This window comes from Hemiscyllium ocellatum, chromosome 2 (assembly GCF_020745735.1).
Source record: "Hemiscyllium ocellatum isolate sHemOce1 chromosome 2, sHemOce1.pat.X.cur, whole genome shotgun sequence".
Lineage (NCBI taxonomy): Eukaryota > Metazoa > Chordata > Chondrichthyes > Orectolobiformes > Hemiscylliidae > Hemiscyllium > Hemiscyllium ocellatum.
Window position 1 is genome coordinate 55,651,840 of NC_083402.1, and position 15,530 is coordinate 55,667,369.

The 15,530-nt window shown below is 37.2% G+C and overlaps 1 protein-coding gene across 9 annotated transcripts in view; it reads right to left on the reverse strand.

Annotated features, from left to right (window-relative positions):
- LOC132823183 (multiple C2 and transmembrane domain-containing protein 1-like) overlaps positions 1 to 15,530 on the reverse strand; it is a 646,464-nt gene that overhangs the window by 12,872 nt on the left and 618,062 nt on the right. For 8 of the 9 annotated variants that reach the window (XM_060836773.1, XM_060836799.1, XM_060836780.1 and 5 more), the window contains 2 exons: positions 11,774 to 11,883; positions 10,078 to 10,187 (listed from right to left, as the gene is read on the reverse strand). In XM_060836773.1, coding sequence (XP_060692756.1) covers positions 10,078 to 10,187; positions 11,774 to 11,883 — 220 coding nt within the window. Of the gene's footprint in view, positions 1 to 8,462; positions 8,657 to 10,077; positions 10,188 to 11,773; positions 11,884 to 15,530 lie in introns of all 9 variants that reach the window. The other variant, XR_009645516.1, reaches the window with a different exon arrangement.

The following is a 15,530-nucleotide window of genomic DNA, read 5'->3' on the forward strand; positions in this document are numbered from 1 at the left end:
ATTTGGATACAGAACTGGCTCAAAGGTATAAGATAGAGGGTGGTGGTGTAAGGTTGTTTTTCAGATTGGAGGCCTGTGACCAGTGGAGTGCCACAAGGATCAGGGCTGGGTCCACTACCTTTCGTCATTTATATAAATGATTTGAATGTGAGCATAAGGGGTATAGTTAGTAAGTTTGCAGATGAGACCAAAATTGCAGATGTAGTGGACAGCAAAGAAGGTTACCTCAGATTATAACGGGATCTTGATCAGATGGGCCAATGGGCTGAGATTTGGCAGATGGAGTTTAATTCAGATAAATGTGAGGTGCTGCATTTTGGGAAAGCAAATCTTAGCAGGACTTATATACACTTAATGGTAAGGTCCTAGAGAGTGTTGCTGAACAAAGAGACTTTGGACTGCAGGTTCACAGCTCCTTGAAAGTGGAGTCACAGGTAGATAGGATAGTGAAGAAGGCATTTGGTATACTTTCCTTTATTGGTCAGAGTACTGAGTACAGGAGTTGGGAGGTCATGTTGCAGCTGTACAGGACATTGGTTAGGCCACTGTTGGAATGTTGTGTGCAATTCTGGTCTCGTTCCTATCAGAAAGATGTTGTGAAACCTGAAAGGATTCAGAAAAGATTTACAAGGATGTTGCCAGGTTTGGAGGATTTGAGCTATCGGGAGAGGTTGAATAGACTGGGAATGTTTTTCCTGGAGTTGTCAGAAGCTGAGGGGTGACCTTATAGAGGTTTATAAAATCTTGAGGAGCATGGACAGGATAAATAGACAAAGTCTTTTCCCTGGGGTGGGGGAGTCCAGAGCTGGAGGGCAGAGGTTGAGGGTGAGAGGGGAAAAATATAAAAGAAGCCTAAGGGGCAACATTTTCACGCGGAGGATGGTGCAAGTATGGAACGAGCTGCAGTGGAAGCTAGTACAATTTCAACATTACATCTGGGTGGGTAGATGAATAGGAAGGACTTGGAGGGATGTGGGCTGGATGTTGGCAGGTGGGACAAGATTGGGTTGGGATATCTGGTCGGCATGGATGGGTTGGACCGAAGAGTCTGTTTCCATGCTGTCTATCTCTATGATCTCTGACTCTAGGTGATACAACATTAGCAACATCAAACACAGCTCCACAACAACAGAAGCAACACCAACATCATCTGTACAGTGTGCTAACTTAACAATGAAAATAACCAGAGCAAATCCAAGAGATGAAGGCACAACATGGTAATATCTTAGCACTAGTGTATTTTTTTAAGAAAAAGAAACAAGATAGAAAATTGTTCAATGTTTGTAGTTACGTGTTCAATTATAAATGTTGTTTGTAAGATTCCTTAAAACACTCATGGTAAAGGGTTGTAATTACATAAATAAGTATTAATTTTCTTTTAAAGAAAAAGTCATGCTATAAAATATTCCAAAATGTTTTAAGAACTATATTATCATCCATTGATATAAATGTATATCCAGAGTGCTACCACATCATTCTCACTGCACTACAGTCTGTGTATCAAAGCAACAATAGTTCAATACGATGAGATGTGATAAATAAGTTCCAGTATTCATTTCTAAATGTGTGATTATTGTGAACTCTGGAAACCACAAGATGTGACAGTGAAGCACATTATGCTGAACTCACCTCGGACCTAATCAGCCTATCTTCTTCCTCAAGCATGAAGAAAGATAATCTAACCAAGACACTGGAGTGCATTCAGTGCAGAACTGTCAGCACCATTCCAAGCAAAAGCATATTAAGGCCTATTTTTGTTTTGACTAAACAATATTTCAATTGCCATTTTCGCCATATTGCAACAAACAATGAACATATGTTTAATTCATTCGTAAAACGAGTTGCATCAGCTTTGGGAAAAACAACCCTTTTTCTAGATTAACCTTTTAAAATTAATTATCTTTTTTTGTACAGAATTACAACAGCAGTTGTCTCAAGAGCAGTTTTGGGCTTTAATAGGTCACCTGAAGATCAAACTCGCCAAAAAAGATCATGGTCTACAGAGGCTTGTTCTATATAGACAGCCCAATGTGGCTTATAATTGAAAACTATCAACTATGAAAGAAAATATGCAATGAATCTACTTTAACTGTAGGGCATAAAAATACACTCTCAGACAGATGTCTCAACTCCCTTTGAATGTTTTAGAGTAACCCAGATAATAGCTGTAATATCTCACCTACATTTGGCAATGTTTTAGAGTATTAGAACAGCAAAGCTTTGTTAAATTGCACATAAATCTAAATTCAGGATACTGCAAAATGAAGCAGCTTTTACGATTTCTGAAGAAGAGTCATACTGTTTCGTTTGAAACGTTAACTAGGTGTTTCTCTCTCTATAGATGCTGCCAAAACAGCAGAGTTTCTCCATCATTCTGTGTTTGTTTCAGATTTTAAGCATCTACAGTATTTTGCTTTTTTTCAGGATCTGAAGAGTCATAAATAGTGCTGAATATTGTGCATTCATCGATAAATGTCCCCTGTACTGACTTAATGATGGCTGAAAGGTCTTTGATGAAGTTGCTGAAGATGGTTGAGTCTAGGACACTACTCTGAGGTACTCCTGTCGTGATGTCCACACTTTGAGATGACTGACCAGCAAGAGTCTCAACCATGTTCCTTTCTGCTTGATATGACTCCAACCAGTAAAGAATTTTCTCCTTGATTTTCACTTCCCAGTCACCATCCATCTAGCTGTCTCACACAATTCATGCCCATCTTATCATATTATCATGAGACTTAGTCATGGAGAGGAAGCTCAGTCGCTGGTGGCAACAATTGTGCTCCTTGTGCTCGGCTTGGGTGAGGTGGTGAGCTGAACTCCTTTCACCCGGATTCAGCTCCAACAAAAAAAAAGCTCTGTGTTTTGCAGCTTCGGCAATTACCATATTCTGCCCCGGGGCAGCCGTGATGACTCGCAGTAGCAGTGGTGAGCGATCTGACTGGTTCAGCCAGCAAAAGAGCACAGGTCAAAGATGACAGATTCACTGGCTCCATGCACTGAGTGACAGAAGAACTGTGCACCAATCAGATGCTAGGAATTGTCCCACACATCCGCCCTCGTGCAATGACCTTTACTGACAGTGTTGTACTCCAATCAGATGCTGGAGTTGCTCCCCTGCCATCCCCATGAGAGAGATGCCTGATGTCAGCAGATAAATGGGCAACACTTCCTGAAATTTTTGTGGCACACTTCTCAACTTGTTGAACAATGGTGAAAACCACTGCTAAACAGTTTTGGCTCTTTGTTTGAAAAAGAGTATAATAGCATTAGAAGAAGCGCATTCAACTTATCCCTGGTATGAAGATTTGTCTTAAAAAGAAAGAATAAACAGGTTGGGCTTTAACCATTAGAATTTTCAAAAATTAGAGGAAACATATAGCAATGTACAAGATCCGAAGGGGACTTGATAGAGTCGATACATGAAAGATGTTTCCTCTTGCTGGAGAGATTAGACATTGTGCACAGCTTTTTAGAATATGAATTCATCCTTTTAAGGCAGAAATTATGGGAAAATTTTACTCTTGGGGTAATTTGTCTGTAGAATTCTCTTCCTCGGGAAACTGTGGAGGCTGTGACATTGAATATACAATACTCTAGGTCAAGCTAGATTTTTGATGGATGAGGAAATCAAGGGTTATTTGCAGGGGGTGGTGTGGGGAAAGTGGAGCAGATCTCAATCAGACCAGCCATGATCTTGTTAAATGCTGGCTAAAGCTCCCTGTCCTTATGCTTGGAACAGTTTAAAGAGTATCTCCTTTCATGGACCATTATTTTGGGAACAAAAACTGTATCATTTTTATTCTGTTGTGATCTTGCATTCCTAATGTGACAAACTTACATAAAATTCAATTCACTGGGTGTTTTATAAATACCTTTACACCTTTTCTTGAAGTTGTCACTCTTTAAAATAATTTATCTTAGTTTGGAAAATTTAAAATAAAGTTTTCTTGTACAATTCAATCAATGTGAGCAACAGCTGTTATTGACTTGTGGGAGCAATGGTTCTGCTTGGGGCAAAAAATCTTTCTATAAGATTAAGGTAATCAAAGCTGAAAGCAACAAATAACAAAGCTGAGATAATGGCAGGTTACACTTGGAAATAATTGCTAACAGACATTGGCAGGCTACTGGGCACATTCAGGAAATGGACATGAATACAAATATTCATCACAAAGATGATAACTGAAAGATTGAGCCATGAGTTGGGAAAGAAATGAAGATCATTACAATTTTCCAGGAGTCAGTCAGAACAATGAAATCACAGAATAGATGAAAAAGGACAAAATCAGCAAATCATTGGAACCTTTAAAATTACAAACAAACGCAGAGACAATTATCTCTAAAGGGCTTTACCCCACTCCCACTAATATTTGCTCAAAATGAGAGTGGGGAAGGAACTCACAGAGGAAATGGCAATTCTCTAACATGGGATTCCCTGTCATGGGCAGAAGTCTTGCCTTAAAACATATTGGACTATTCCTGATGCACACTATAATCCAGCTTTGTGAATACAGAACTCTTTACTATGCAAAAATGCAGGCCTTCTGGTGAATCCTGGTTTTTGTTCTGAGTCTTTAAAATAAATTTCATACATTGAAAGTAACAATTTTTAAAATCTGGACCTTTCTATTCAACAGGAGGTTCATATCTTGCCCTCTTTCTTCACCATTCAAAGCCATAAACATTCCTTCTAGGTGAAGCAGTGATTTGCTTATTTCTTTCAACTTAGTATACCATATTCGCTATCAAGTTGCTTGCCATTTTAATTCGCCTCATTGCTCTCATTCTTGTGTTTCTGTGCTTGGCCAGCTGCACTGTTTCATCAAAGCTTAATGCATGGATCAGGAACAGAAAGTCATCCTCCAATGTGACACTTATGGCCTTCTTGACTCAACAATGAGTTCAACAATTTCAGACCATGAACACTGTTCCCGATTTTGATTATTTTTCAGTTATGTGCCAGTTTGAACTTTTTTTACATTTTACTTTCACCTAGTGCTGCTAATTAATCTACCATCAATATTCATTCTGGACAAATGCTTTGTCAGCTCAGATAACGACTACCACTCCTTTTACCTTTTGTTTCATCATATCATTTTAATTTAATCTCACTTGCCCAGGCCTTCTCCCTAGCTCTCCCTCTATCCTTCCCTGCACTCATTCAATGGTTTATATGATATCCCACTTTTAATCTCCTGAGGTTCTGAGGAAGTCACATGTGATTCAAATTTTTAACTTTCTCTCTTCACAGATGCTGCTAGGCCCACTGAGGTTTTCAGCATTTAAGTTTTTATCTTAGACTTCCAAATTTGCAATATTTTACTATTGTTTTATAATCAGTGAGCAAACTTATTTATTTCTGTTATGAATCTTAACCTTTTCAGGATGTGATTCCTGATGTTCCGTTGGTTGTGAGTTTATCACATTTTTGATTTATCCCAGCTTCACCTGTTATAGTTAAAGGGGCTCTGGTTCCAGAAGGAGTATTGAGTAAATTTTACTTTTGTATTTTCAGACAATATCAAAAGTCAAATGGAAAGAATCTCCATGTCACCTACTTGTGTCTATCATGATGCAAATGATGCATAACTATACTGGCTATTTTTAAGGCATAACCTTCTATGATCTTTCATAGCTTTATTTGTCACTAGGTTTAAGCATGGTTTTCTGGAGAAACAAAGGCACTAATAGAAAAAAAATTCTGCTTCATTTGTAATTTCACGTGTAATTTTGACAGAAAATCTACTAATCCATGTTAATCAATTCAGTAATAGTTCAGTTACTGAAATTGTTACAATGTAGAAGATACATTAACTGGTGCAATTAGCTTGTCTGTTAATCTATATTAACTTACAATTACTAGATACTGAACAACAGATTGTTAAAATAGTAATGCGTCAAATGGGCAGCACTGTGGCTCAGCGGTTAGCACTGCTGTCTCACAGTTCCAGGGACCCATGTTCAATTCCATGCTCAGAAGACTGTCTGCATGAAGCTTACATGTTCTCCCCATGTCTGCATGAGTTTCCCCTGTTTCCTCCCACAGTCCAACATGTTCAGGCTGGGTGGCTTGGCCATGGGAAATGCAGGGTTACAGGAATGTGGATCTGGGTGAGATGGTCTTCAGAGGGATCAGTGTGGACTTGATCGGCTAAATAACCTGCTTCTATACCGTAGGGATTCTATGAATTACTGTTGTTTCCCTGTGATAGTTCCCAAGAAAAAAATTACATTTATTATGTCTGCATAATTTAGTTCACTGGCTGATAAAAGCTTGTTTAGTCCTGTTTCTTTTGCACATAACCAGCTTCATCTAACCCCTTATGTGCAACTTTAATTTCCTAATATAATTGTAACCAACATGATAAGACAAGCCACACTTCAAATTAATCTATGAAAATATAGAGCAATTTAAATTTTCGCATTAATGCAGGGACCAGAACAGCTTGGTGCGTTGAAGATGCTAAATATAACTACAGGCAAAATCTATAAAACAAGCGATTAAAAGTTACATTAACAGTCATAAAATTTGATGAACTCAGAGAAAGAAGAAAATCACGCCCTAATAATTTTTCAATGTGCCAGTGTGGGCGCAGAATAATTTTTGAATAATTAATCAGCCTGCAGGGTTAAATTTTACATTTTCTATTGTTCAAATAATTTAATCTTTGCAATGTATCATAAAACAAAAATGCAGAGAGTTATGTGTGATTATTCAAAGTTCTCTTCTCGGAAGTGTAGTTCAGTATTGTGAAGGCTATTGGTTGAAGACAGGATCAACTGTGATTAGAAGCAAATTGCTTGCTGACCTTAATTGTCCAAATTTATACTTGGGTAAATTATCAGACAACACATTACATTTCTCAAAATTGGGCTTTATCATTTTTAACAATTTCATAGATTGGAAGCAAACTTTCTCAGTGATTTGGCACTGTTATTATACCAGTGGCTAAAAACATGCAACAACTTGCAGTAATTACATGAAGGGGGAACTTCATCAGTTCATGTTGTTTGCAGTAGTATTTAATGTGAATACCATGTGAAAATAGATAATTTATTAGAGTGCATCAGTTAGACTTCAGGCTTAAATGAATCATTATAGTTGAATTTGCAGCAGTGGAATGGCGAACAAGTAAAGAAGGTACAATGCCTGGCTGACTTGCTTAACATTCAAATAGTATACCTCACCATTTATTCTTCACGTTTTCGAGAAGTATTAGCAGGAAATCACTGGGCAATATAAAATGGCAAAAACAGGATGGGGTCCAGGCATAGAATGAAAGAATTCAATGTTAACGATTTGGTGTTTCTAACACTCCTAGCAGAAATAAAACTATAAGAATACGGACCATGACTGTGAGCACCACCAGATCTACACGGTATCTCACTGGTTCCACCTGTTGGGAGATGGCATTGGCACAGAGTCCCAGTTATCCTCTGTGAGACTATAGACCAATACCTTGAGAAGATAACTAACCACACCAGGACAGGTGAGGTTGCACAGTGAACATTATCCCTATTCTTCCTTGCCTATTCTGGGTGTCAGCACAATCATGAGCTTCTTGTACTACTCTTTTACTTCTAGTTATTCTACTTCTGGTCTTAATTATTTCAATATTTTCTTGACTGGCCTCCCTCATTCTGCCTTTTATAAACCTAAAATCATCCATACCTTTGCCGCCACTGAGATATGTTTGTCCAACAGCCTTCTCTCTGCTAATCTACATTTGCTCCCAGTTAAGCAACACCTCAACTTTAAAACTCATCCTTGTTTTCAAATTCTTCATTGGTCTCACAACCGTATATCTATATTCTCCTACCATTCCCCAACCTTCTAAGCTATCTGTACTACTCTAAATCTGGATCCTTGAGCATACTCCATTTTAGTTATTCCACCATTGCTGGGTGTGGCCTTATCTATCAAGGCCCTAAGCTTTGAAATTCCTTTCCTAATCCTATCTACCTCTTGATCTCACAGACTCAAAGGGCTGAATGTTCTACCTCTGCTCCTATTTTTTATATTTCTTGTATAAGATGCTTCGTAAAAATTATCTCTTTGATGAAGCTCATGACTATCTGTCCTAGTGTCTCGTCATGTGGCTTGGCATGAAATTTCTTTATGATAGTTCTCCTGTTAAGTACATTGAGATGTTTTATAACATTTAGGTACATTATTCTATTACTTGTAAAGAACTTAGAACCAAGATGTGACCTATTTAATTGCTGCACTGTAATTATGTGCCACATTGGTCTATCAGTCTATCAGCCACATTGAGTAATACAAGAAATACACCCAGCATTTTCAGTATAAAAAGTAATTATTTCTAACTTTATGTGAGCTAAGAGACAAAGCATGGTGCAGTTACCTGTCAGAGACATGGATTGCCTTTTGTTGATGATACCACTTACTTTAAATACTAACCTCCTGATACTTCCTTATCAGGCCTCAGCGAACTCACCCCATCAACCTTATGCCTGTTGATCCATTGTGACTGATTGCCTATGCCTCCTCTGGTAGTCCTAATGGGGAGCTTCCTGCTCTGACTGGCTGGCAACTAGCAGGGATGGAGTAGATATTGCATCTCAGGGCTTCCAGAAATCATGTTGGCAGGGGTATCAACACTTTTTGCTTCAGAACTTGGGATCCTAATGCCTGTGAAAAATTCTGCCCATTACTCAGCAGATCAAGCACTGAGTTCATTCCAGCATGTTGTGTTTTTAATTCGTATTTTCAGCATCTGCAGTACTTTAGTTTACAAAATATTAAATGTTCTTCGTGTTAAGTTGGGACTGTGGAATGTAGGATTCAGGAGTATGATTAGATTATTCAAGTCTACTCTGCTGATAAATAAGATCATGGTTGATCTGGTTTGTGGTCTCAAACTCACTCTCCTAACTGTCCTTCTCCATTGCTGCTGATTCTCTCGTTATCAAAAATCTATCCAATTCTGCCCTGAATACATTTAATGACATGATCTCCACTATCTTCTGGGTGGAGAGAATTTTACAGACCAACAGGCATCTGAGAGAAAAAGAAATTCTTCAAATTTCCATCTTCAACGAATCCCTTAATTCACTGTGTTTCTAGTTCTCGTCTCCCTCCAAGAAAACAGAAGAACTTAATGAGTTATTGAAACTCTAGGAGACTGACTTTGACTCAGTGTTTCCTAATCAGATTTAGCCAATGATATTGTGCTTGCCTGTGGGTTCAAATTTCCCTCCAAACTTGAACATTTATAATCTATGAGACTAAAAATCTGATGCATTGCCTGAAGTTGCTAATGTTTAGATAAGGATTTTTTTTAAGGATGATTTAAATAATCTTTTGTCACTTTTCATGGTAGAGCAGAAAGTTCTCCATGTGACATAGGTAACAATTGTTTCACATTAAAAACAGAGAAATGAATAACTGATTATTTATCTCAGTTTTTTGGGGATCTCTCTATATGGAAAACTGCTTTGAGTGATAAGAATTCTGAAGCACTTGATGGCTTGTAAGAGATTCGGGTGCCTTAAAATGTGAAGGGGGCTACATAAGTGCAGATCTAGTTCTTGCATGTTTAAAGCATACAGTACATTGTCAAATGCCCCCCTTCACTGTTGAATTCCTAAGCATGGATCAAGTACAATTACACAGTGAACTAATAATCCAACCCCTTTGATTCAAGCAAAATGTTAAGATATTTGGCATCAGAAACTGATGCTATAATAATTCTAGAAAATTAACTAGACAGTACATACACCAAACTATGTATTCTTAAAAAAAATGAGCAAACTTTTAGCAAATTATGTTAAACAAAAGCAATTTCCTAGATGGTTTGGCAGTATGGAAGTAAATCTCTTTATCATTTATTATTCTTTGCTTATTGGGGTAAGAACATATTAGTACTTTTTTCAACACCACTAAAAGGGCAAACATCCATATAATTATGTCTGCTATTTCTAGACACAGAGATTTTCACACTAAAAGACAAAGCCACAGTTAATAAGCACCTCCTTAACAATGTTGTATCAAACAGTAGAATTAATACTTTGAAGAATTGTGTGTGGCATGTTGCAGAAAGCTCAACTTACCCCAGACAAGAAGAATGTATCTTAGAGGAATAAAATAAAGGATAATGGTGCCAGCAAACAGGACAAAAACAGCCAACCAACTCAGGAAAGGAACTGTCCAGTTGAAGGTACTTTAATAGAAATAAGAAATAATTGTTACATAAGAAACAATTGGTTACATACAATGAGTAACTGCAATTAAACATGACATTATTAAAACAACATTGTAAGGTGAGAAAAGACTTAAACATTTTAATCCCTCTGGGGCCTGTGCCAGAACTGTTTGGGCAGATAGTGGTGGGCCAATTTACTGTCCTAATATATCCATCAGAAGTAGTTCTTCAGTGCATTGGCACATGGAAGTTTAACAGATATTTATGATACTTTATTATTTCTTACTTATTATATAGTTTGTTGAGTTAAATTTGGGCATACTTAAAAATAAAATGCCTCCAAAGTTTCTAGCAGCATGAAACAATAACAGTCCTGGCAACCGGACATTTGAGAACTTGTACAACGATGTTACAAACATTGTGGCACCGTAAGCAATGAAACTGAAGAACTGAGAAATAAACAGGAAATACTAAGAAAGGGGATGAATTAAAGAGGATGAATCAATATAATTTTAAACTAAGTGCAGAAAGAGAGATCAAAACTTGGAAAGAAAGACTGGATTACAAGAAAGAGACAGTAAAGATAATCTTAAAATTTTCAACTTGGATGTTTGTAAAACTCTTAAGACAATTCATAATATAATGAAATTCTGAAAATTGTTTACTTTCGGGACAAGGGAGTCTGAGAGTCCCTAATAACTATTTTGGCTTGAAGGGTAGTTATATTGTTAACTACACACTTAACTTTCCATGGTGAAAGTAAATAACAATTAATGTGCAAATGTAGTAACTTCATGAAAATCAATAGAAGGTTCAAGGTGAGATATTATTTTTGTGATACTAACAGTGGAACAGTACACTTGCCAGCAACCAGGGTGATAATTCATATTGAGTGTAAAGGTTGGTATGTGCATTAGCAGCTGCCCATTATTCAGACAGCATTAAGTTTCAGCAAATTCTGTCAACGAATTTTTGAAATTTACACTATTATCCACTGCAAGTATTACTGCATAGAAACTTTTTCATCATCCACAGCAGCTTTAATTGCAACATTTTCTCAGATGACCAAATTAATTAAATGGAATGTTGTACCTGCAAAATCTTAAAAATAAGCTCTAGAGAAAAAGATAAAAACTTTTTTAAAGACATTAAATATTTTAAGGCTCTGGATAAAGTGGTAGATGAATTTCAAATTGTATGAACATTTTTTGGAGCAAGTCTATTAAGCTTTAAGCATTTTTAATAAAAATAGACAGCAGTCTAGTTTAGTTAATGTCCTGTTAACAATTATTGAATTATATTGTATTTATTTTTATATTCTTACCCACATTTCTTTTAAAAACATCTTTACATCAAAGATAAAGGATAAATTTCTCCTGTTATTTCGAAAGCCAGAAGTCATTTATAGGAAAGATGAATCACAAGAGAACAAGAACTGCAACTCCACAATATAGGGGCTGGAATGGCAACTAATGACAGAACCTGACCATTCATCATCCTCAATTGGTGTTTCCTACCAAACATACAGCCAGCATTCTGCACTTTGCTTGGAAAGAAATATGAGATCCGTCAAAGAAACCTATAAGTAGTGGGGCAAGACTCACTTCTTTATTCTTTCATAAAGATTGGCAACTTCATCCAGACCATTCTGAACAGCTACACCCACTTCCTGGATGGCTGATAATTTATCCATCAGACCTTTCCTTTCACTTTCCTGAGGGAAGAACAGAAAATAAATTATGTACTTAATTGTATTTGAATGCAACACATTTTATGAAAAGACTTTTGTGATCATTCAGATTTTTTAATGAAGAAATATATCTTGAAAACTAACATTTTTTGATTGGATATTTGTTTGTGAATTGTGACAGAATATTAGCTACCTTAAAATCAATTGTCAGAGGATAAAACAACATTAATTTCACACAGTCTCAAGCAATAAATAAGTGGCTTGATTCAGAACCTTATGGCTTTAGTTTATATTGAAGTAATAATGGATTCTCACTTTTTTGTGTGCCTTATTAAGGTAGCATCATCAAGCATCACCTTAACGGACTGAGGTGCAGGTTAATACCTGAGGTTTGGACAGCAAATTTGAAATTGTGCAATTCCTCCCATATTGTGATATGCATTTGTTGGGAATCTGGGGAATACTATCCTTAAACTATTTGCATTGAAATGGCATATTCTGGCTATTTTAAAATATGTTTCTTTAATCAGCTCAAAGAAAATGTGATAGTTCGTCTTATCCATACAACAAAATTACTTAAAATTCACAGCATTCCTCTCTTATTCCCCCTCACCCCCTCATTCACAGAGAATTATTTCCATTTCACAGGGACACAATATTCTTTTTACTTCAGCAATTGTGATAGACTCTGGGTTTGATGAAGACAGCTAAGTTCCCATTATGTGATGACTTAAATGTTCCTTTGCCCCCCCCCCCCCACCAATAGTGAGTTCACATTTTGATAATGTGCACGCAACTGCAATAACATAATCAAATATACTCTTCCGATACTGTTGCCCCTTTTTCACCTATTCCTTCAGGTGTGAATCTAAGATTAACTCACATTGCTTCATTAGATTCGCAAGCAACGTTTCCCCATGATCTTCAGCATTTTCATGATGTTGAATTCCAACAGGATTTTTACAGTCATTAAACCCATCATTAGCTGATGCTGTTGATGGTGTTGAGAAGAGTTTGCAGACAAATTAGAAAGCACAAACAGTGTTGCAGAGTATGTCAGCTAAAACTGATTGCATTTTTTAATTATTAACTTTTCAATGAATGAAATAAAATCTTTGAACAATATCTAATTTGGCCTTTCCAATGTTCACCTTCTGAGGAACCTTTCTGATTAAAAATATCATCCTTCGTCAAGATCACTGGACTTTATATATCAATAGTCTTCAGGTGAGATTTTCAGGCTATGTAACATTTGCAATCACATCTGTATAGTCTGTCCCAATGGCTGTTCATGGTGGCTATTGGTTTGCTTGATTGTTTGAAGTAGAAGACACCTCCTTTATTACAGGAAAATAAGACTTCTAATTTTTGGTAATTGTCATAGCTGCCCTTCAATGTCCTGCTTCATTTTTTTTCGAGATTCATCTTCAAAAATTCTCTTCACTTTTTAACACTTAGCCAGCGGTAAGGACGTTCGTCATTTAATAAATGTTCTCTTTCTGGGTCCATGTACAAAAACAAACTGATTTTTTTTGCAAATAGTGCTATATATTTACAATGGACTTTATGGGGATATGAACAATGGCAATAGAAAATCAAACCACACAGAGTCCATCAGAAATAGAAACTACATGATTCTCTGTAGTCATTAGCTCTCCCATGAGATGTTCCACAATGTTTCATTGAAGTAGGCGACATAATGTTGAAGAGCAGAGGACCTGTTTGGGATATGCTTCAGGCTGTGGCCTCTGGAATTTTGCAGGGGCATCAATCATCAATACGACACATAGAGCAGCTTAGGGCTCTAATAACAAGCAGCTTAGTTAGAATAATATGAGGGCTGAGATGCTCATAAAACCATCCCCCTCATCACTAACTTCCGTAGACCTGGAGCTGGCTGTTGGGCTGCAGCAGCCGTTCACTCCAGCAACCACCTGCACCACCAGTTCTAAGGTCCTGTTAAGTGAAGGCAGCTAAGAGAGTTCGCAGCTGTGAGAGTCAAGGTCAAGGCTCAACTGCATGGCTATACCCAAATAGATTGTGGCAGAAGGTAAGTGGAAAGGCATAGGTACCTGGCAAAATGTGGTGTTTATCAGTCTTCCCATAGTTTTATTGTAGGCTGATTGTGCCAAAATGCTGTCATTTCCATGACAGAATTTATTATGACAAGTTCCATGACAAGTTTATTAGTCTTTACTTTGTAGATTGTGCACCTTCATTACAGTTTGAATAGGCAGCATCAATAATTAGAGTGTCCCATGGACAGCCCCAATAGAGGCCATCTCTTCCAATGTCAGCAACATTTATTTGTTTTTTTTAATTTATTGATTCGTGGGAAGTGCATATTGCTGGTCAGCATATATTGCCATCCCTAATTGCCCAGAGGACATCTAAGGGACAGCCCCAATGCTGAGAGACGGAAGTCACATGTAGGCCAAACCAGGTAAGAATTGTAGTTACCTTTCCTAAAAGACATCAGTGAACGAAGTAGGTTTTTCCAACAATTGAGAATGATTTCATGGTCATCATCCGCCATCTGCTGTGGTCGGATTCAAACTCAGATCCCCAGATCATTACCTGGGATTTATGGATTAATAGTCTAGTGATAATACCTGTAGGCTATCACCTCCCTGATATTTAGTGGGACAATATTACAGTAATTGCTCACCTTACTTCTGATTGATATCTTTGAACAACAGCAGCATGTGCACTCACCTTGTGCCTCAGGAACTTCTTACATGTTCTTGTTTCTTACCCTGGCTGACCCCGGCCTGAGATGCATTATACATGCACAGTCCACCTTTGCAGTTATTCTACTTCTGGGATCGCTAAATCCAAATGCATTCTTAAATTGCACCTCCATACAGAAAATCCAACCATTTGGGACAAGTTCTTGTGTACCAGGTTCAGGAAGTCAGGAAATGTTTTGACTGCGCAACCAGCTCAGAAGTAAAAGTCCTGGCATTTGTATCTGTGAATAGTTGGTGTGTTATGGCCTCACTCCTACAAAGGTGAAACTGCCCAAACATGTGACTTGTCCCTACAGGACATGTAGTTCTTTGAAGAGAGTTACAATACCAATAATCATCACTATGTACATTGATAGGTCACACCTTCATGCTTGACTCTTTGGAATTAGCTAATCTTTCATTGGAAATCTCTAACAGACATCTGGAACTTTCCCAAGAGAGGAATGCTATCAGCTTCAACTAGTCTGAAAAAATAAGTCAGCCGCAGAAATTAGGAAGTTGTTGAAAATGCCGATACTGCAGAAGTATAAAAAGAAGTTAAAACTCGTTAATATAATGTTAGTTTATTTGATGGGGTCTGTTTGGAAGAAATCTGGAATTGTTCCTTAAACAGAAGATGAAATTTGTCCCATGAATGACTTCTAGTTAACTTCAAGAGTATGATGACATCAGCAACACCAGGCCAATGGTGACCATTAATTCCCTTACACAACATATTAAGACCGTCTAACATAAGAACAGATTCATATTACTAAAATAGGAAGAAGTGCCTATGTTTTACCAATGTATTGAATATTACTTATTAACATTTTCTTTTCGTTATTTGTCTACAAAAGTGAATGAGGCAGAGTATAACAATTAGAAGAGCTTGACAATTGGTTATTAAATTCATTTTGGGCTACTGGTGTTACAATCTCCTGT